We start from the raw sequence: 23,239 nt of genomic DNA, 5'->3' as shown, positions 1-23,239 counted from the left end.
AAAATCTGCTGGGAGAAAGAACTACACATCCTGTACTGCACTATTTATGAGTATTTCTCCAAATCATTTGGAGGCATAGTTTCAGAATAAGTAGTTTTCTATCTGAATCTTTCCTACATATAGAAAAGAGTTCAGAGAGAATCTCTCCTTAGTTTAGAGCAAGACATCTCTCAGTATCTGGGCAGTCATATAAATTGACTAATTTATGCATAGTACTTGATTGGGCTGACATGTCATTTCTGAAATATGTTCTCTTAAAGTAATGGCCCACAAAATATTGAGTCAGATTTAATTACCACGGTGGTACCTAATCAGGCTGTGCCAAATTATTTTTTAAAGAATAATTTTTAATTTATATTTCAATATAAGAGAACCAAACATAATGCTCACCACTATACCACTAAAGTTTAGCTGATATCGATATTGTGCCATTTTATTTCCTATGTAGGACACGCCCTTCCCCTCCCTAACATGACAAAATTTTAGAGACCAGAATGAATTTTACATTTATCTCAGCTTAATGGACCTAATGATTTCACTGAATTAAGAAATGTTACTCTCTTTGGTTCACTCTTAATTAGGCTTAAGAATAGTTTAATACACTAACAGTGGTTTTGCTTCACCTCTTTGTGATTGATTTAGATTTTGGATAAAAACATCTTTTTTTAAAAAAACCATGACATTTTAAACTAATTCCATTTTAATAAAGAAATAAGGTAGTTTAAATGTTGGTGACAATTTTAGGAATTGGGATCAATCTGGGAATCTACAGAGAACACGTTAGTTAAGGGATAAACTAAAATCACCAATCTAAGAAAGAAAGACATGTTGCCAATACAAACTAGATGTATGTTTAGAGACAAACTGATTAAGTCACTGGTTGAGTTTTTTTTATATCTGATATTATCAAATTTTAAGTAATATATTTAACTCCCCTTCTTTGATTCCTTTTGTTTTTAAAACCCTCTTATGTTAATAAGGTTGGATGGAATTCACTATATCTATAGTTTTAAAGTTGATCAAAGGGCCGAGCCTGTGGCGCACTTGGTAGAGTGCTGCGCTGGCAGCGCGGCGACGCTCCCGCCGCGGGTTCGGATCCTATATAGGACTGACTGGTGCACTCACTGGCTGAGTGCCGGTCACGAAAAAACGACAAAAAAAAAAAAAAAAAAAAAGTTGATCAAAGGCCAGAGTTTATAGAAAATTACACTGGCAATAGGAAAAAAACAAAATGGCTGGTTGAAGCAAGGACTGGTAACTAAAATTTAGGCATTTTTCCCTCTTTACACTATTTTTGAACACTATAAGTCTCAGCTTCATCGTATACTTCTCATAAAATGTAAAAGGATTCACAAAATATGACTTATTTACACTTTTGCCAGATTGATTACTATGTGTTACACAAGCCCTGTGCCAGATGGTAGCATGTCGAGGTGAAGGATGATGCAGTCCTTGGCTCAACACATTTACCATACTCCAAGTGAGAGTGCCAGTCGGGCAGGCAGAGCTGTGACAGAGGCATGCGGAGTGCTACGGGAACACAGAGAAAGATCAGTGTGGGGAAGGGAGGAGCATGTGGGATTCAGAAGCAGAGACAATGGGATTCTAGGCATGGCACTGTTTTCTTAAATATCAATTTCATGGTAAAAATTTTTACTTGAACATGCTAAGTTTCCACTAGCATTTTTTTTTTTGAGGGGGGGGAACCAGAGGGGAAAAACTCTATACTTTGCCTTTCAATACTGAGTTGAGCATATTTAAAACATAAAGCCTCAATTAATTCCTTAGCTGATAACTAGAAATGAACTTCTAATTCCCAGTATAGTAAACAAGAAAGAGATAATAAAGTACTGTCTAGTTCTTTTTATAAGCAAAGTTAGTTAAAAGAACAGTTTCTTTTCTATAATTAATATAATAATAAATTATTTTGATAGAGTCCATCAAATAAAAAATAAAAGTTACAGCTTTTCTCAACACTGTAAAACTGTTGAACCATGGCTGGTGCATAAGACTTACATCTTCTGCTTTTGACCCTTGATCCTGTAAAGATTTCTGTAATTCTTCAACTTGTGACTGTACTTCCAGAAGTCTCTGATTCACCAGCCTAGAAATCAAATGTACATTAATTTTCCAAGTACTGACTTATTTACGCCTTTTTCCCTTAGGTTGTCATATTGGTTAGACAGACAGTATAATTAACAAAATAAAGCCTCATATTATAGTAACAGTAGTATATAGCAGTAGTGGTTGTATAGTTGTAGCCTTGTGTCATGAGGAGCAGCTCTCTTTTCTGATTATTTTTTATATTGCTTGAAATTTCTAATAATGACTTCTTTTTTTTTTTTTTTCTTTCAAAAGATGACCGGTAAGGGGATCTTAACCCTTGACTTGGTGTTGTCAGCACCACACTCAGCCAGTGAGCGAACCGGCCATCTGTATATGGGATCCGAACCCGGGGCCTTGGTGTTATCAGCACCGCACTCTCCCGAGTGAGCCACGGGCCGGCCCTAATAATGACTTCTAATGTAGTGTTTTAGTGGACACATTTTTTGGAACCAATGTACTTATGCATATCTATTTATCTAAAATTCACTTCAATATATGTTTATGAAAACTATGTGTCAGGCACTAGCATTAAAAGACCCGGGCACTCAAGGAATTTGCAGTCTAGTGAGAAGGCTAAAATGTGAATAAAATACAGTGAGATAAATAATTCAACATAGTGCAAAGAGGTATACCAAAAAAATGATGACTGCTCGAAGAAGCAATAACTCTGCGGAGAAGGTAAAGTAAGCTTGACTTGAATTGAGACTAGAATAATAAATAAAATATTAATGTGATTAAGGGTGGAAAGGAGATTCACGACAGTTCAGCATGTCCAAAGTGCATGGAAAAATGAGAGGATACAATGAGTTCAAGAATGATATTGCTGAAGAATAAGTTATGAGAGAAAGAATGGCTGGAGATGAAACAACCCACTGTATAAAATGCAAAGTATCTGGAATTTGTCTTATAATCAACAACCTTCAAATCTGGCTAAAACTGGTATAACCCAGACAATCTTTAAGAATGCCAATTCCAGGATGTGACATTCATAAATTCCGTAGGTCATTATGATGCATCATTAAGTAGACCAGTTTGGTTCCCTCGGTCTTGGGTGATATTGAAAGATTGCAAGAAGGGGAAAACGTGATCAGACAGTATTTTAGAGAGATCACATTGGTTTTAGAGTGCCAGAGGTTATTAAAAGGTCAAACAGCAGGCATGAGGACTAGGAGGAGGCTATTACACAATTATTATTATCAAATATGCCTGAAGTAGAAGAGGACAGAGAAGCACATGTCTAAAGAAAAGGCCAAAGAATCCAAGGAACCCAAATTAACACAGGATTTTGGTACTCACTGAGAAAGGAATGACAGAAGGAACAAGATGAGAAAGAAATATAAAGTATCTGATTTTGTACTTGTTGAAAATGAAGTGCCTAAAAATGCCTGTCAAACAGCCAGATATCTGAACTAGAAGCACAGGAAGAAGGATGAGTTGAACACACAAATCTGGGAGCCATTTGGAGTACTGAAGGCATGAGCATAAATTACACTGTCTAGAAAGAAAGCAAAAAGAGTGAGAAAGAGTAACCTCACCCTGAAGAATAATCAGAGAATTAGGGGAAACATAAGAGAGGGGTGTTACTGAAGTCAAAAAAAGTTTGAAGGGGGACTGAGCATTAAATATAATAAACAGATGAGGAAAAATAAGAAAGCTCTTGAGTGTTCCCACTGGACTGGCCATTTAAGAGATGACTGGTTATTTCAGTAAGAAATACTTTAGTGACATGGTAGTCATAGAAACCGGACTGCCCCACACTAAGGACAAAACAGGGCAGTGAGTGATTAGAAACCAAACAGCCAGAAAGTTCAGTAAAAATTTTTTTTGTACTACACAAATTGTAAGAAATTACAAACATTCTAGGTCTACAATTTAAAGAGAATCACAGCAAAAATTCAACCAAATCTATAATAACTTTTTCATATCAAGGAATAGAAAATCTCAGTGTTTTCTGAGTAATGAAAAAATAAATTATCTGAAAATCCATATTCAGTATGGGGACACAGGTCCATAAATACATTAGTGACACTGTAATGTTGTTTAATCTTTTCAGAAAGAATATGAAAAATGTGTATCAAACTACAAGACTACTTCAACTGTCTCCATCTTAGCCACCTTTGAGATTATTTCATCAACTAATACTGTAAGCCTGTTAGGCTGAAGCCACTATGACTGTCACAAAACACAAGTCTATATACCAAGATGTTCATTGGACGGACATGAAGACAACTCAACACCCAGAAAGGGGGAATGGACAAGCACACACAGTAATGCAGCTGTTCAAGTATGAAGTATGTGAGCAACACAAATAGACGTAAATATATACGAAAAAAGTTCATCTACAAGATAAATGAGGATTGTAATGCCTATCTCATGGGGTTGTTCAGATGATTAAATGAGATAATACGAGGGTACTTCAAAAAGCTCGTGGAAAATTGAATTAAAAGATAATATAAGTCCTTCCATGAACTTTTGGAAGGCTCCTCATATATGACTTTATGTCTACCACAGTACCTGTATACAGTAGGATACTATAAATATGAATTGTCTCTACCTTCTTTCTCCTCCTAAATGTTAATTAGTTAACATTTTAATCTAAGTCTAGTTACTAATACGTAGTTATCAAGAGGATGTAGGGAGAGGGTGGGCTTGAGACCACAATCTGCTCTGAGACATAAGGGAACAAGATCACGGGTACCTGAGAAAGCTTCCTGGGCAATTCTGATATGGCTATACTCTCAATCCTTCATGTCTCTCCCAATATTGTTTGAGGGTAAGCACGTATTACTGATTTTAAAAAAAGTGCTAACTCACTGGGAAAACTAATTGGAACATACTTTGGAGGTCTACCTTGCCTCTAACAGATGATATATGGGCAGTGAGCAAACTGTATTTAAGGTAATACAGTTAAAAGACTCAATGGACTAAAACTCAGGTTTTCTTGTGCCCAGTCCAGTGCTATAAACTAGTAAAAGATTAAATTGTAAAACTTGGTGAGAACAAACTTAGGATAATTCACTAAGGGAAAAAACATCCTGTGAGAGGAAGACAGGAAAATAAAAATGTCTGCAAACATGGTTGTGGAGTATGCATAGGACCTGGTTTTCCAAAGCCTTGCAGTTTCAAATATTGACCTTGCAAAGGACAGGAAATTTTCCACAGGCTATAGTCTCTGTTGTAAGATAAAGAATTGTAACACAGCAAGGTTGCTGGCTCAAAGACAGGTTACTGATTGATATGTAAAGATACTGGGAAATTGCTGTAAGAAGAGAATGTTTGCTAAATCAAGCTTTTGTTAGTGGATCAACTTAATTGTATTATAGAATGTCACCTTGCTTGTCTTCCTGAATGTTACCAACTTCTATTGTTAAACTTGTTAAACTATACTTAGCAAAAACCCCACCTATGTTCTCTTCCTGTAACTTCCTGGTCTAGAGAATAAATGTGGGAAGAGAACCCCAATTCGTGGTTAATTTCCCAAATGGAAGGAATGCCTCTCTCTTGAGGGTTCCGGGAGATTAACCCCTTTTCGGGGCTTCTCATTGCTCAGAAGAGATGGGCTTTGAGTAATCTTTGGTGGCTCCATCACCAAGGGGAAAAAGGGGTGACAAATCTGTGGGAGGCAAAGCAACACATCGTGGAAGATAAACTGGCACAAAAGAAGGTATGGGTTAGGTATAGAGGCTTTTGAGTCAGGCTGCCTGGGTCTGAGCCACTCATCTGTAAAACTTTCATAAAGTAAGACAACATTATTTAAAACACTTAACCACAATGTTTAGAGCAAGTAGATACCTAACAAATATTAGCTGTTATTATTATTGTTGCTATAAATCATAGGTAGCCATAATTTAAAGGTAAATTATCATCAGTGTTGTAATTTGAGGAACAAACACAACACTAAGTTGTTAACAGCTGTAGATAACATAGGAAGTTGTGAGGCAATTAGTCATCTACATACACTGATCCTGTATGAATGACAACTAGCTGTTCTGTTTCTCATGAGAAAAGAACATAATTGTAAATAAAGCCTGTGAGAAACAATGTAAAGCACTATACAGGACGTTAGGGGTGTTTTTTACTGAAAAAAATTTAGGGTAGGGAGAGGTTTTCCCAACTAAGATGGTTAAAACAAACCCAAGGCAAAGGATTAATGCAGTGAACACAAGACCCTTTCACCACAGGGACTGCATGATGGCCAGCTGTTCCTATAATCCCCCTTCCTCCACCTTCTCCATTTCTTCTAAGTACATAAAAAAGTCACTAATACTCTATGCTCCTAAGAGTTGATGTAAAAAGTTTCTCCTTCTGTTTATTCTTAATGATGCTCTTACTATTACATGGTATTTACACCAACTTATACTGTTTGCTGACTCTACCTCAGCCGCTTTAAAAATTTCAACTAGGAAGAAATGTAAGATTTTGACATAACAATATTGTCATAACAAGTTTGACTCACAAGATTGACTGTCACCTAGAAATTGCCAAATCAATTAGGCATAACATACAAAGATTCTGTAATATCAGGCAAACTATAAAACTGTTAATAAAAATGTCAAATCCCTAAAAAATGACAGAATGAATATCACAGCAGTAAGACAAAGGAAAAATACTGTATTTGGTATCGAAGAAACATTTCCAAAAAGGAGAAGAACAAAGAGACAGTTACAAAATATAAAAGTAACCACTGTCAGAGTAAGCTACTGATTTTTTTTTTTTTTTTAAAAAGATGACCGGTAAGGGGATCTTAACCCTTGACTTGGTGTCAGCACCACGCTCAGCCAATGAGCGAACCGGCCATCCGTATATGGGATCCGAACCCGGGGCCTGGTGTTATCAGCACCGCACTCTCCCGAGTGAGCCACGGGCCGGCCCTAAGCTACTGATTTTAAAGTAACTCTATATAATGTAATATGCTGAAAACATGCAAGCAGAAAAGTGATTTTCATGTTAAATCCACAGATTCTAAATTCTCAAAATACATGCCCAGGGTCCTTAGGCAGGAGCCAAGGGACAGACCCCTCTGCCCGAAACAGGCAAGAAACAGAGCACGCCTGGGGTCCTAGGCAGAAGCCAAGGGCAGCATCCCCCATGGGGAAACATGCAAGGAGCATGCCACATCCACAGCTGCCACAAAAGCAGCTTAACACCACAGTGGTAGCTACAGTGACCAGCCAGACACTCAACTGCAGTGACACAAGGAGAGTCACCAGCGGAAACTGCAAAAAGAAGAGGACATCTTTCTCCTCAAAGCCCACTCCAGCATAACAGAAGAAGCAACTGCTCTACCAGGCCCCTGCTTTACTTCTGATTTTATTAATTTCTGTATTCTCTCTTTTTTTCTTGGTCAATCTAGATAGAGGTTTGCAAATATTGTTATCTCTTTAAAGAATCAAAAAAAAAAAAAAAAAAAAGACTATTAAGCAGTCTCTGCAAAGCACCATTGATGTGAATATTGAATCAAATGTTAATCTTATGTAAATCTCTTAGGGTATAATCTTTATATGTCTTGTGCAACTTGTTAAATATGTAATTATCATTTAATTTTTTGACAGACTTTGTTATTTGAGATTGAAATCAAGCTCAAAACTCATTTCTCATGATGACCTAAGTTTTTTGCCTTTCTTTATTTCATTTCTGCATCTCTTCTCTTATGACAGTTTTGAATTTTCTATATCAGATACTTAAGAACACCATTGTTGGAACCGGACCCTCCACACACAACCAGGCATACTGCCAGCTCCATGGGGCCTGCCTGGGGTCCTGAGGCATGAAGCCAGGGACTGGACCCCCTCCCACAACCAGGCACACTGCCATCACCACCACCAACTAGATTAGGAGCATGCCAAAAACACCACCCCCGTGTGGGTGGCCCACCACAGACAATACAATAATCACGGCTGCTGCAAAAGCAGCTAGATGCCACAACTACCATGCAGATAGTCCACCAGCCAATGGAGTGCATTGACACAAGGAGAGTCACCAGCAGAGACCAAAAAAAGAACAAGATGTCTTTCTCCACAAAGCCCATTCCAGAGTGGCAGAAGAAGCATCGGCTCTATGATAATATTAGGACACCTGAACACACCTCTCTCAGCATTGGACAGATCATCTAGGCAACATCAACAGAGTAGGCATTACTCTTTCAGAAGGAGAGAAGAAATCTAGGGTTATCAGAGGTGGCGGGGGGAGGGGGATGGGGAGAAACTGGACTAGGGGCATAAAGAATAACTACAATTTGTAACAATATATATGCTAGTAATATTGATTTGACCAAAATATGCCAATGCTGAACCCCCAAAATATGTATAATCAATTATGATTCAATAAAAATTTTTAAAAAAGAACACTATTGTTTTCAACAGTTCATCATAATGCATATTATTAAAAAATGGTAAATTGTATGGTATATAACATATCTCAATAAAGCTGTTACAAAAAAAAAGTTATACAAGGTCAAATGAAAAAAATAATAAAAAATTCTCCAAATAATTGAATTGTTCTTAAGATGAATGATTTCCCTTTAGGGTCACAATAACTAACAGATTAGAAAAAAAAAAAAAATGCTTTGTCAATTCAATTATGATGAAATCTACAGCTTTCCCTACATCAATGAATCCTTTGAAACAGTGGTCTATGAGAACAGGGTAAACTTTATTGTCCTGATCATGAATAGAAATTGAAATTATTGTGAAAGACTGTGAATTAATGACCAGATTTGTGTTTAACCCTCCAGTTTTAATCAGTGATTAGAAAGGGTAAGTGGTGGAGCTTTGGTTTCATTCTTCTTGAAGAAATAAAGAAGATAATGCTGTTATAAAGAGGCACAACACTTTTTGGCAAGTCTGCCCCAAAGCAGAGAAACAAATTAAAGTACTCTTAGAAAGAAATACAATAGTATATAATCAGTTTTCAAACCATAATTCAAACCTTCAAATCAAGGCAAATAGGGAAAGCCCTGGCTGGATGCAGCCCCGTGTACAATCTACCTGTTCTCTGTTTCCAGTTCATTCTTGCGCAGATTTGCATCATCCAGAAGGCTCTGCAATAAGGCAATTTTTTCATTGTCTGAACCCTCTTGGTTAAGTTTTAACATCTTATTCTCATGCTGAAGACGAATAAGTTTCTCCCTAAACACACAAAATAAAAACTGATTATCTGGTACAATAATACAATACAGGTCTCAAAATCCAGGTATGCACTGTTAGAGATTTAATAAATAGAATAGAGATGAAAAACAAAGAACTTCGCTTCTGTTATAACTAAGACTTCCCTCTTCAGGTATTATAAGAATGGATAATCTAAAGACAACAGAGTCTCTAAAGATCATGATTTGTAATGCATGAGATTTCAAAATCCTATTTCCTTTCTGATTTAAATATTTAACCCATAAATGTCATTATTTATTTGTTCTTTGGTTCTCATAAGAAAACATGACCTCTAATGCTACATTCTTAAATTACTAGTCATTTGGTAGCAAGATTTTCTTTCTTTCTTTTTTTTTTTTTTGTGGTGGCAAGATATTATACTGAATGACCACTGCCTTCAAGATATGCAGTCCAGGGCCGAGCCCGTGGCGCACTTGGGAGAGTGCGGCGCTGGGAGCGCGGCAACGCTCCCGCCACGGGTTCGGATCCTATATAGGAATGGCTGGTGCACTCACTGGCTGAGTGCCGGTCACAAAAAAGGCAAAAAAAAAAAAAAAAAAAAGATATGCAGTCCACTCATTCCTATAAATATGTAAAATTATATTCTTGGAACAAGTCAGACTATTAGAGTCAGGTTATTGGACTGCATTGCTTTGGGCTCCTCATGCTATGCCAAAAGCTTACATTGAGGGATGTTAAAAGCAATAACCACACAGAACTTGCCACTGTATGTACTGTAAGGATGATAGAATTGAATATAAATTCATATGAAGAATTCAGTTATTGAAGATATAATTCATTCCTTACTTTATACAGGGTCACCTTTAGAGGGCCCCATGAAGATAGTAGTATTGCATACCAAATACTATATAAAACTGTACTTCTCATGGAAAAAGAAAAAACAAATCAGAATGAGAAACACACACACACACAAAAATCTGCTCTTATTTTGTAAAAACTAAAAATCTCATAAAGTACTTTCACTTTTGCTACTGAGAAGATGAGAGTCAAATTTTTGACCCAATTCAAGAAATTATACGGAACTAGACATATTATGTACATGGGCAATATTGACTTCTTATTTTTCAATTACAAAGTAAACACACTCATCATAGGGAAAAAAAGATAAATGAAAATACAAACCCTCCATAACTCTATTGGTGCAAAATGACTATTGCTGAAATACAGCCTTTTAATTCTATGCATAAATATACACATGCATATTTTAAAAATGGGATCACATTTAGGTACACTGGTACCTGGTATCTGCACTTGAAATTTCAGTTCTTCATATAATTAAATATTATACTTTAACATTTTAAATAACATGGTGCTAAAATATAGAAATAAATCATTATTTAATCAATGCCCAATTATTGGGTATTTAGATTGTTACCAATTTTGAGCCTTAATATGTTAATACTGATCAGCTTTAAAAATATAATAAATATACCTTTGTGTATATCCTTGGTTATTTCCTTAGGATTAATTCCCAGAAAAGTAAATATTGGGTCAAAAAATGGGTACATTTTTAGACAATACAGAAAATCTGCCAATCTCCTCAAAAGAAAAGTTTGACCATGTTAATCTTTTACCCCTTGTTTATGAGGTTTCCAATTTCTCCACACCCTTAACATCAATGAAAAGTATCAAATATTAACCCACTGTCTGTGACATATGCTGCAGACCTTCCACTCCCATTCATCATTCATTTTCTTCACAGCTCTTCTGCACATAGATCACATTTTAATTTGTGTCTAGTCACACGAAGAAAAGCATATTTGTTGAACCATTGTCATTGTTCTTTTCTTAGTAGAAACACAACTGCAATACCAATAAGCTTCCTTAAAAGTTGTTTTTTCAGCATAACCATTTATTTCTAAGTATTCATAAGTAATAAGTGCCCATTCGTTTAACTAATTTTATTGATCCGATTAAAAGCAGTGTATCAGATGACAGAAAAGTAACAGGTACACAAGATGCTTCCAGACTTAGTATTGCATTATATTCCTCTTGTCCTTCTTTAGTAAATTCCAACAATAAATCATCTTCATTTATTCAACAAGTATCTGAATGCTTTTTTTTAACTTTTACAGTTTATAAAACTCTTACACAATCATTATTTCATTTAATACCTCAAGAGATGTTCTGAATAATCAAAGCCAGTGTCCATTTTCAAAAAGGGCAAATAGGCCCAAAAAAGATAAAAGCAACATTCAGGATTAATTGTTCTCTTCTGCGGGACATTTGATGGCTTCCTCCCTATCCCTCTCACGCCCCATTTTTCGTTTTTTACGTACAACTAGGTATGTATTGAAATAAATGTAATCTTTAAATGCTATGACAAAATACAAGTGGAAGGCATTATTAGGGAAGAATGTAGAGGTGGGGAAAGACTTCCTCCTATCTATACCATTCTATCATTCCCAGACTACTCCATGTGTTAGTAGTTAAGTCTTAGTAACTAATTATTTTGCAATCTGATAGCTAAGCATAACCTTTGTCTTTGGACTAAGTGTTCTCACTGCTAAATGTTTGCTGAGGATGTCTAAGCTCAGGATATATTTCTTTTGTATGTGTGATAGATTGTCCTCCTGAAGCAAGAAAATCAATTCTCTGTTGAGCCTGTCGAAGAAAGCTTCTAACATGCTGAAAACATGGAAATTTAATATTGAGTTCATACTGAAAGTGTCAGTAATAAAGAACAGGGAACTGGTCTTCTTTTGATTTTAGAGGAGTAAGTTTACTCTGGGAACACTATGCAGATGACTGTGAACATCACAATCTCCTTACCTGATTTCAGGTGTAACAATCTCTGCTGCCAGACTGTCTGAAGGTTCCTGACTTCCCAGAGGCATTAGCCCTGTAGATACACAAACATGAGTATATAGTTAGTAGAAGCACAACTACCTCCTTTAGTTAAGCTATACAATTTCTAAATGAAACCCTACTTTGAACATTAAGAGCCAAGATCATTGATTTTCATAAGTGAAAGACCATGTCTCAGTAGTCTTAAATATTATTATTGCTTTTTACCATTTTAACCATTTTTAAGTGCTCAACTGAATGGCAAAATGTTTTGTAACTATCACCACTATCTGCTATTTGCTATGGTTTGAATGTCTGCTCCAAAACTCATGTTAAAATTTATTGGCATTGGGCCGACCCCGTGGTGCACTTGGTAGAGTGCTGCGCTGGGAGCGCGGCAACGCTCCCGCTGCGGGTTCGGATCCTATATAAGAATGACTGGTGCACTCACTGGCTGAGTGCCGGTCACGAAAAAACGACAAAAAAAAAAAAAAAAAAAAGAAATTTATTGGCATTGTAACATTAAGAGGTGGGGCTTTTAAGAGATGATTAGGTCATGAGGGCTGTGCTGTCATGAAAGGATTAATGCTGTTATTTTGGGAGTGGGTTAGGGAGTAAGTTAGCTATCGCTGGAGTGGGCCCTTGATGAAAGGATAAAGTTTGGACTGATTTCCTCTCTGTCTCATGGCCTTGCTTATCCTTCTGCCATAAAATGACCATTGCCAGATGCCAACGCCATGCTCTTGGACTTCTCAGCCTCCAGTACTGTGAATCAAATTAACTTTTCTTCTTTATTAGGGTACTTCAAAAAGTTCATGAAAAATAGAATTAAAGATAATACAAATCTTTCCATAAACTCTTAGAAGCTCCCTCGTATAAGTTACCCAGTCTATGGTATTCTGTTGCAGCAGCAAACAGACTAAGACACTATTCTCAAAACTTTTTCACTACTCAAATAGAAATCCTGTAACCATCAAGCCCCATTCATCCCTCCCCTATCCACTGGTAACCTCTATTTTACTTTCTGTCTCAATGATTTTCCCATTCTAGACACCACATGTAAATGGAATCATATAATATTTATCTTTTTGTGTTGGCTTACTTCACTTACTGTAATGTTTTAAAGTTGCAACATTTATCACAACTGCACTTCTTTTTAGGGCTAAATAATATTCCATTGTATGTATATACCACGTTTTGTTTATTCCTTCATCTTTCAATGGACACCTTTTGGCTATTGTGAATAATGCTACTATCTGGTTCAGTCCTTGCTTTCAATTCTTTTGGGTATATGAGGGTACTTCAAAGGTTCATGGAAAGATTTGCACTATCTCTTAATTCTGCTTTTCCACAAACTTTTATAAATACCCTCATATACTTAGGAATGGAATTGCTGAATCATATGATAATTCTATGTGTAACTTTTTGAAGAGTCATCAAACTGTTTGCCACAGCAGCTTCCCTATTTTACATTCCCACCTGCAATACAGGCGGGTTCAAATTTCTCTAAATCCTTGCCAACAATTATCTTCCCTTTTTTTGGCAGGGGTTTTAATAACTATCCTAATTGATGTGAAATGATATTTCATTGTGGTTCTGACTTGCATTTTCCTAATGACTAATGATGTTGAACACCTTTTCACGCATGTATTGGCCATTTGTATATTGTCTTTGGAAAAATGTCCACTCATGTCCTTTGCCCATGTGTGAATTTGGCTTTTGTTGTTGTTGAGCTGCAGAAATTCTTTATATATTCTAGATATTAATCTTTTACCAACCAAATGTATGATTTGCAAATATTTTTCCCACTTTGTGGACTGCCCACACTAAATTGGTAGTGTTCTTTGATGCAAGAAAGTTTTTAATTTTGATGAAATCCAATTTATCTATTTTCTCTTTTGTTGCTTGTCGGGGAAAGCACTGCCAACACCAATGTCATGAAGATTTCCCTCTGAAGCTTTATAATTTTAGCTCTAAGGTTTAGGTCCTTGATCCATTTTGAGTCAATTTTTGTACATGGTATAAGGTAAAGGTCCAGCTTTTTTCCTTCTTTTGTCTAACTGCTCTGGCTAGAACTTCCAGTACTATGTAGAACAGAAGTGGTGAGAGTGTGTATCTTTGTCTTATTCCTGATCTCAGTGAAAAAGCTTTTGGTCTTTTACCATGTTAGCTATGGGTTTTTCACATATGGTCTTTAACATGTTGAGAAAATTTTCTTCTACTACTAGTTTATTGAGTTTTAAAAATCATGAATGAGTATTGGATTCTGTCAAATACCTTTTCTGCATCAACTGAGATGATCATGTGTTTGCCTCCCTTCATTCTATTAATATGGTGTATTACACTGATCTCTGTAACTATGCAAGTCCCATGCTGCCTCAAAGTAGTTTTACAGTAAATTTTGAAATCAGGATGTAAGTTCTCCAACTTTTTCTAGATTTTTTTGGTTATTCTGATTCCTTTACACTTTCCCACAAATTTGAGGATCAGCTTGTCAATTTCTATAAAAATGTCTGCTGAGATTTTGACTGAAATTGCATTGAATCTTCAGACCAATATGACCTATACAGCTCATAACTGAAATCTTAAGTACACTGAATCTTCCAAAACATGAAGATGGAATGTCTCTCCATTTATTTAGATCTTCTTTCAATTTACCTCAGCAATGTTTTATAGTTTTGAATGTACAAGTCATGTATTTCTTTGTTAAACTTATTCCTAAGCATTTTATTCTTTTTGATACTATTGTAATTTCATTTTCAAATTGTCCACTGGTAGTATACAGAAATATAATTGGTATTTGTATACTAATCTTGTATCTTGAGACCCTGTTGAACTCATTGATTCGATCTTTGATTTTTTTTTCATCCTCCCTTTCCAATCTTGGATGCTTTTTGTTTATTTTTCTTGCCCGATTACTCTGGCTAGAACCTCTGATATCATGTTGAACAGAAGCAGCAACAGTGAACATCTTGCCTTGCTCCTGACCTTAGGAGAAAAGCATGCAGTCTTTCATCATTAAGTATGAGGTCAGCTAAGGTTTTTTTCTTAGATGCCCTTCACCAGGTTGAGGAAGTTTCCTTCTATACTTAGTTTATTGAGAGAGTTTATCAAGAATGGTGTCACATACTTTTTTTTTTTTATAACATATGCTTCTTTCCATGTCAGGCATATACAAGAGTACTTCAAAAGTTTATGGAAAAGTGGAATTAAAAGATAATACAAATCTTTCCATGACCTTTTTGAAGCACCCTCATACAAGATATACCTCATGCTTTTTAATGGCTCTACAGCACAGAGTTGAATGAGAATGCCATTCTTGTACTGCTGAACTTTTAGGTTGTTTCTAAATTTCACTATTAGAAACAATGCTTTAATACATTAAGGTAAATTCCTAAAGCAAAATTGCTAGGTCAAAAGATATGTACATAAAGAAGGTTAAAACATACACACTTATACAGTAGCAAAGAAACAAATTGGAGAGTTTACATGAGATGGCCTATCTTTTCTAGATGATACAGGAGCTGAGAGTAAAAGGGTTGAGGTTCAGGTTAGATTCCTAAAACTTTGGAAAAACTGCCAGGAAGCAATGAGGATCAAATTATAATTAGAAATAATGTATTTTTGGTGAAGACAATCAAGAAACATATATAATTTTCTATAGCTTGCCTTGGTAATTTGGAATAGAGGAGGGAAAAAAAAACTTCAGGCTATCTGAAATAGGGTTTAACAAGCATGGTCTAGAAACAGGTCAAGAGAATAAGGAAAGACAGTACTGTTAAAATGATTGATATGCAGTCTGGATAAACTGGGAAAATAGTCAAAGGAGAGTTGGTTAATGGAGACAAAAGAGAAGGGGTTAGAAGGTGAAATGAAGTAGACAAGTAGGTCTGTTAGAAGAAATGAGGAGAGAAAATAGGAGGCTGTAGTCAGAGGAAAACAAAAATTCCAGTTTCTGGTAACTAAAAGTCAAAGGCTGTCTTGTAGTGTGGGAGTGAACTAACCATGAGGCTGCATGTCATCTGTCAACCAGTTCTCACAGTTCTCCACTGGGAGCCCAAAGTAGTAAAGGGTACACATTCAGCTACGTGCTGCCCCTTTCATGTAGGAAAGGGCAGTTTTCTACTTGAGATCATCCCTTAATGGATTAATACCCACCTCACTTTTCTCAGCGGGAAAAAACACTGATTTAGACAGTCTGATATACTTTTAAAGAGATCATAAGAAACTTTTCAGAATAAAATTTTTCAGAATAAAACTATAAGACAGATGATTTAACAAATGTTTATTATGCTTTTAACCTAATAACACTTAAAGCCTTAAATATTTTTTAAAGTAGACAAGTAAATCTAGTTCCACAACTATAGCCTATTTGTCTTAAAATCTGAATAACAGTTGAAAAATTTATATCAATTTTATTGCCTACTCACCAATTTTTCATTTTACTGATATCACCTATTCCTTTTACTGATATCATTATAAATCCATCATCTTGTTTGGGCTACTAAAATGTTCTCACCTGGAGTAGTGAGCTGCCCTTCCTGAGCCTGTACACAGCGAAGCTCTTCAATGGTTTCCTTCAGAGAATCCCTTTCTGCTCTCAACCTCTGGGGGGACATAGAAACAAGGAAGGTTAACCTCGAGTTTTACAAATGTACTCATAAATTCATCTTTGCCTTAACTAACAGAATGATAAACAATAGTGAATATGGACATGTTTTACCTTTTGATCTTTTATGGAAAGGTCATAGAAAAAGGAAAAGATTGACAATTTTTTTCCATTTAACAATACTGAAAACCTACTATGTGTATACAGTACTATGTGTATAACTGAGTATAGCAAAGCAATATGTTATACACAGCTGATCCTAAGAAACAAAGCTTGATGGACAGCTCAATTGGTTAGAGCATGGGAATGTAACACCAACACCAAGGATCCCTGTACAGGCTACCCACCAAAAAAAAAGTCGTGACAAACAAAACTCTATACTCACCCTTAACAATAAGTAACTAATTTAACATTCCTTTCATTAAACACTAAAGATCAAAGGACAAAGACTTTAAGTATTTATAAGTCATGACAAAGTAAAAACATTTTTAAAAGATTCAAAATATGCTATACAACAAAAAGAAGTGTCCTCTATATTAACCACACAGAAAACAGAAAAGCTACATAAATCTATAGAAAGTCATGAGCAGAACAATGTAAAAGAGGCAACAATGATACAAGATAAATATACATAAAATAAATTAGAAGTAAAAACACACTTTTTATCTTTTATTACAGATCAATTTCTGAAAAACAAATGAATCTTCTGTAATTTAAAAATAATCCCTGTACCAGCTAGCTGCCAAAAGTAAATATCTAATTTTTTACTCATAAACAGAAGAAACTAATGTAGTCAAAACATGAATTAAATATCGCTGTCTCAACTTTAGCAATGCTCAAAACCAAAATGCCTAATACATATACTCACATCCTTTTCTTTTTGAAGACTGTCAACTTTTTCTTTTAGTCGCTTATATTCAAAATCTAATTTATCTGCTTTCTTTGCTTCTTCAGATAATCTATTTTGCAGTTCTACTACCTGGTACAGAAAGAAACCATTCATTTGTATAATTTGAAACATTCGAAATTATCACTATTTTCTTCTACAGGTCTATGAAAACCCCCTCCCCACCAATACTCAAATAAATACATATGATTCAGTAGCCAAACACAACAGAGAGAACTAGGAATAAAAACCTGCCCAGATACTATAGGTTTCCAAATCAGAATCATCCAGAGTAACAATGTGCAAAATTATAAAGAATCTATAGGACTTCCATTTCCAGCAATACAGACAACAGGGTAATCTGAAACCCTTTCTGTATAAAACAAAATAAATACTAGGGGGGGAAATCCAAATGCATAGCTGAGCTTATGAGAAATCCACAGAGGTTAAAACCAGAGTGGGCAGTTCACGCAGAAGCTATGGGTAATGAGGTGCCGATCACCAATACCAGGAATCTAGAGCTTTGAGTTCAACACAAGATAGATGGTTGTTAAACCACTATGGGCTCTAACAGGTGGCAAGTAAAGTAAACGGGTGGATTAGGAAAAAAATCCATCAGCTGGCAAAGTTAACTGAGTGCTTTGGGTTTAAAAAAGCATAACTTGGAAATATGTAACCATGGTCTGTTAATACACAGACCTCCACTTAAATTTTTACAACTGAGCAAGCGAACCGGGAGGCCCAGGCGGGAAAAGCCCTGGACAGCCCTTATCCTGCTGCATATAAGGCAGAAGCTAGGGCCGCTGTGACCAGGAAGCCCAGGAAGGAACAGCCTTAGGTAACCCTTATCTCACCCACACAGAAGGCAAGACTCTGAGTGCTGCCATGACCAGGAGACCCAGGCGAGAAAAGCCCTGGGCAGGCTTCACCCCGCCCACACAGAAGTCAGTAGTGCTACCGTGACCAGGAGATACAGCACCACTTCCGCGAAGGTGATCCATAATAGCAACCACCACAGCTTTTACTGATACAAGGACAGTTTGCTGCCATTACAGCAACCATGACCACCATGTTGGTGGCCTGCCACATATTTGACTGCTTTGACACAAGGAGAGTCACTAGAGGAGCCTGGAAATAGAGGAAGTCTTTCTCATAAAAGTCCACTCCAGAGTAAAAGAGGCAACTGATCCACCAGATGACTAGAAATCCACTTAGAGATCCTAGAAATATGAAAAAGCAAGAAAGTATGACACGACAAAATCAATGTAGTACTTCTCAATACCAGACTCTACAGAATGGGAAACCCCTGAAATGACTGAAAAAGAATTCCAAGTAACAGCCTTAAGGAAACAGTGAGATAAGAGAAGACTCAGACAACAGAATGAAATGAGAAAAAATATCCAGGATACAAAGGAGGAAATTTACAAAGAGATTAATACCTTAAAAAAGAATGTAGCAGAACTCCTGGAACTGAAGGATTCATTCAATGAAATAACACAACTGAGAGCTTAAGCAGCAGATTAGAGCAAGCAGAAGAAAAATTCCTGGGCCGGCCCGTGGCTCGCTCGGGAGAGTGCGGTGCTGATAACACCAAGGCCGCGGGTTTGGATCCCATATAGGGATGGCCGGTTCGCTCACTGGCTGAGCGTGGTGCTGACAACACCAAGTCAAGGGTTAAGATCCCCTTACCGGTCATCTTTTAAAAAAAAAAAAAAAAAAAAAAAAGAAGAAAAATTCCTGATTAAGAAGACGGTCTTTATGAAATAACCCAGGCAGACAAAAGGAAAAAAGAATTTTTAAAAAATGAAGAAAGTCTAAGAGGGATAGCAGGCAACCTTAAGTGCACAAACATCTGAATTACTTATAATTATTCCAAAAGGGGTGGGGAAAGGTAAAGATATTGAAAAACTACCCAGTGAAATAATAACAGAAAACTTCTCAGGTATAGGGAAAGACACAGACCTTCAGAGCCAGGAAGCTCAAAGATCCCCAAACAGATTCCATCCACAAAGATCCTCTCTGAGACCATTACAGTCAAACTGGCCAAGTTCAAAGTCAAAGAGAGAGTCCTAAAAGGAGCAAGAAAAAAGTGCCAAGTCACTTATAATGGAGCACCCATCAGATTAACATCAGACTTCTCAACCTAAACTCTAAAGGCAAGAAGGAAACAGGATGACATATTCAAAATGCTAAAAGAAAAAAAAACTGCTAGCCAAGAATACTATACCCAGCAAAGATATCCTTCAGAAATGAGGGAGAAATAGTGTATTTCCCAGACAAACAAAAACCGCAAGAGTGCACCAGCACATGACAAACCCAAGAAATTCTCAAGGGAGTCTTGCATCTGGAATCCAAAAAACAATAATCACTATCACAAATACACAAAAAAGAACAAAACCCCCTGGTAAAACACAAATGCAAATGACAAGGAAAAAAGAAACTAAATCTTACCACCTCAAAAACCAACAAACATTGAAGATGAATAATAAAATGGGAAGAAAGGAACAAAAGGTATTTAAAAAATCTAAACAAAAAGCCATAAAATGCCAGGAGTAAGGCAATACCTCTCAATAACAACCTAAATGTCAATGGATTAAACTCCCCTGTCAAAAAACACAGACTGATGGATTGGATTAAAAAGCTAGGCCCAAGTGTATGCTGTCTTCAGCAGACTCACTTCACCTGTAAAGACACACATAAACAAATAGTGAAGGGATAGAAAAAGATATACCATGCAAAAAGAAACCAAAAACAAGCAGGAGTAGCTATTCTTATATTAGATAAAATAGACTTTAAACCAAAAACTATAAACACAAAAAAGAAGGCCACTATATAATGATAAAGATATCTGTCCAGCAAGAAGATATAACAATCATAAATATATATGCAGCCAACACTGGAACACCTAGGTATATAAAGAAAATACTATCAGACCTAAAGAAATAGATAGATCCCAATACGATAATAGTGGTGGATCTGAACACCCATCTCTCAGCACTGGACAGATCATCCAGGCAACAAACCAACAGAGAAACACAGGATTTAAACTACACTTTACATCCCCCCAACATCCACAACCAGCCCAGCAATGACCACTGAGCCACTGCATGAAACACCTTAGGCTCTCCTGAGCCAGGACAGTGGGGGGCTGAGCGCTTCAGCCAAGCCTCCCAGATACCTGAAGCCAGCCCAGCAATGACCATTGAGCTGCTGCAGGAAGCTCCCCGGGCTCCCCTGAGCTGGGGGGAGAGGGGGCAGCGAGAGCTTCAGCCACACTCCCCTGACACCTGCACCCACCCCAGCAATGACCAAGCCACTGCTGGAGGCCCTCTGGTCTCCCTCAGGAATGAGAGGGGTACCACAGGCCTCAACCCTTCCCGTCCTCATTACTCCTTCTCCCACCTATTTCCTTGCCCTTTGTCCTCTCCCCATCCCCGCAACTGCTCCAAAACATCATAGAATGTTAAAAAAGAAAAAAAAAAAATATGTAAATAAACTTAGAAACAAATAAAATAAACTACACTTTAGAACAACTAGACCTGGCAGACAGCTACAGAACATTTCATCCAACAACTACTGAATATACATTCTTCTCATCAGCACATGGAATATTCTCCAGGACAGACCACATGTTTGGTCACAAATCAAGTGTCAACAAATTTTAAAAAATCGACATCATCTCAAATATCTATTTTGACCACAACAGATTGAAAGAAATTAATAACAAGTAAAACTCAAGACAATATGCAAATACATGGTAATTAAACAACATGCTCCTGAATGACCTATGAGTCCAAGAAGAAAATAAGGACATATCATATCAAAACCTGTGGGATACTGCAAAAGCAGTACTAAGAGGAAAGTTTATTGAAATAAATGCTTACATCAAAAAAGTAGAAAGATTTCAAACAACCTAACGTTACAGGTCAAAGAACTATAAAAACAAGAACAATCCAATCCCAAAGTTAGTAGATGGGAAGAAAAAGTTAAGATCAGAGCAGAAGTAAATGATATAGAGACCAAAAACAATATAAAACATCAAAGAAACAACAAAAAGTTAGGTTTTTGAGAAGATAAACAAAATAGACAAAACAGGAGCTTGGTTAGCAAAAATAAAAAAGAGAGAGAAGACCCAAATAACAAAAATCAGAAATAAAAAAGGAGACATTACAACTGATACCACAGAAACTACAAATAATCATTAGACAATATTACAAACAACTATATGCCGACAAATCTGAAAACCTGGAGAAAATGTATTAATTTCTGGACACATACAAATTACCAAGACCGAACAGGAAGAAATAGAAAACCCAAACAGACCAGTAACAAGCAACAAGATTAAAGCAGTAATCAGCAGTATCCCAAAGAAAATCCCAGGAACAGTTGGCTTCGCTGCTGATTTCTACCAACCTTTGAAGAGGAATTAATAACAATTCTCTTCAAACTATTCCCCAAAATTGAAACAGATGCCACTTTCCCAAACTCATTCTATGAGGTCAGCATTACCTTGATACCAAAACCAGACAAAGATACAACAACAAAAAAAACTATAGGCCACTATCCCTGATGAACATAGAAAAATCCTCAACAAAATACTAGCAATCAGAATACAGTAACACATCAAAAAAATATACACCATGATCAAGTGGGATTCATCCCAGGGAGACAAAGACGGTTCAACACACACAAGTCAATAAATGTGAAACACCACATCAACAAAATCAAGGACAACAACCATATAATTATCTCAATACATACAGAAAAAGCATTTGACAAAATTCAACATCACTTCATGATAAAAACTCTTGGCAAATCAGGTATAGAAGGAAAGTATCTCAACACAATAAAAGCCATATACAACTAACATACCACCAATATCGTCAAAAGCTTTCAGCTTTTCCCTTAAGAACAGGAACCAGACAAGGATGCCCAATTTCACCAGTACTATTTAACATAGTATTAGAAGTAGTAGCCAGAGCAATCAGGCAAGGAGAAATAAAAGGCATCCAGATTGGAAAAGATGAAATCAAACTGTCCTTGTTTGCAGATGACATGATCTTATATATAGAAAAACCTAAAGACTCAACCAAAAAACTCTTAGAGCTGATCAACAATTTTAGTAATGTTGCAGAATAAAATATCAACACCCAAAAATCAGTAGTGTTTTTATTCTCCAGTAATGAAATAGCAGAAAAAGAAATCAAGAAAGCAAGCCCATTTACAATAGTCATCAAAAAAAAAAAAAAAAAAAAAAAAAAAACAAAAAACAAAAACCTAGGAATCAATTTAACGAAGGAAGTGAAAGAAAATAGTACGGAGGTTTCTCAAACTATAGATAGATCTACTATATGATCCAGCAATCCCTTGGCTGGGTATATACCCAAAGAAATGGAAATCATCATGTCAAAGGAAAACATGGACTCCCATGATCTTTGAAGCTCTACTTAACAATAGCCATGATATGGAACCATCCTAAATGTCCATCAGTGGATGACTAGACAAGGAAAATGTGGTGTATATACACAATGGAAAACTACTCAGTCATAAAAATGAATGAAATTCTTCCATTTGCAGCAACATGGATGAGCCTGGAAAAAATTACGTTCAGTGAAATAAGCAGAGTTCAGAAGGAAAAATACTGCACGTCCTCACTTACAAGTGTGAGCTGAGAGAGAAAGAAGG

General features: G+C 36.4%; 1 protein-coding gene across 4 annotated transcripts in view; it reads right to left on the bottom strand.

Annotated features, from left to right (window-relative positions):
* HOOK3 (hook microtubule tethering protein 3) overlaps window positions 1–23,239 on the bottom strand; it is a 117,378-nt gene that overhangs the window by 23,463 nt on the left and 70,676 nt on the right. For all 4 annotated transcript variants that reach the window (XM_063080037.1, XM_063080039.1, XM_063080038.1 and 1 more), the window contains exons 12-16: window positions 17,537–17,647; window positions 16,579–16,666; window positions 12,045–12,114; window positions 9,093–9,233; window positions 2,017–2,104 (exon numbers count right to left, since the gene is read on the bottom strand). In XM_063080037.1, coding sequence (XP_062936107.1) covers window positions 2,017–2,104; window positions 9,093–9,233; window positions 12,045–12,114; window positions 16,579–16,666; window positions 17,537–17,647 — 498 coding nt within the window. The remainder of the gene's footprint in view (window positions 1–2,016; window positions 2,105–9,092; window positions 9,234–12,044; window positions 12,115–16,578; window positions 16,667–17,536; window positions 17,648–23,239) is intronic.

The sequence above is a fragment of the Cynocephalus volans genome, chromosome 15, assembly GCF_027409185.1.
Source record: "Cynocephalus volans isolate mCynVol1 chromosome 15, mCynVol1.pri, whole genome shotgun sequence".
Lineage (NCBI taxonomy): Eukaryota > Metazoa > Chordata > Mammalia > Dermoptera > Cynocephalidae > Cynocephalus > Cynocephalus volans.
The sequence above is the reverse complement of the archived record's forward strand: the minus strand, read 5'-3'. Positions and strand labels throughout refer to the sequence as shown.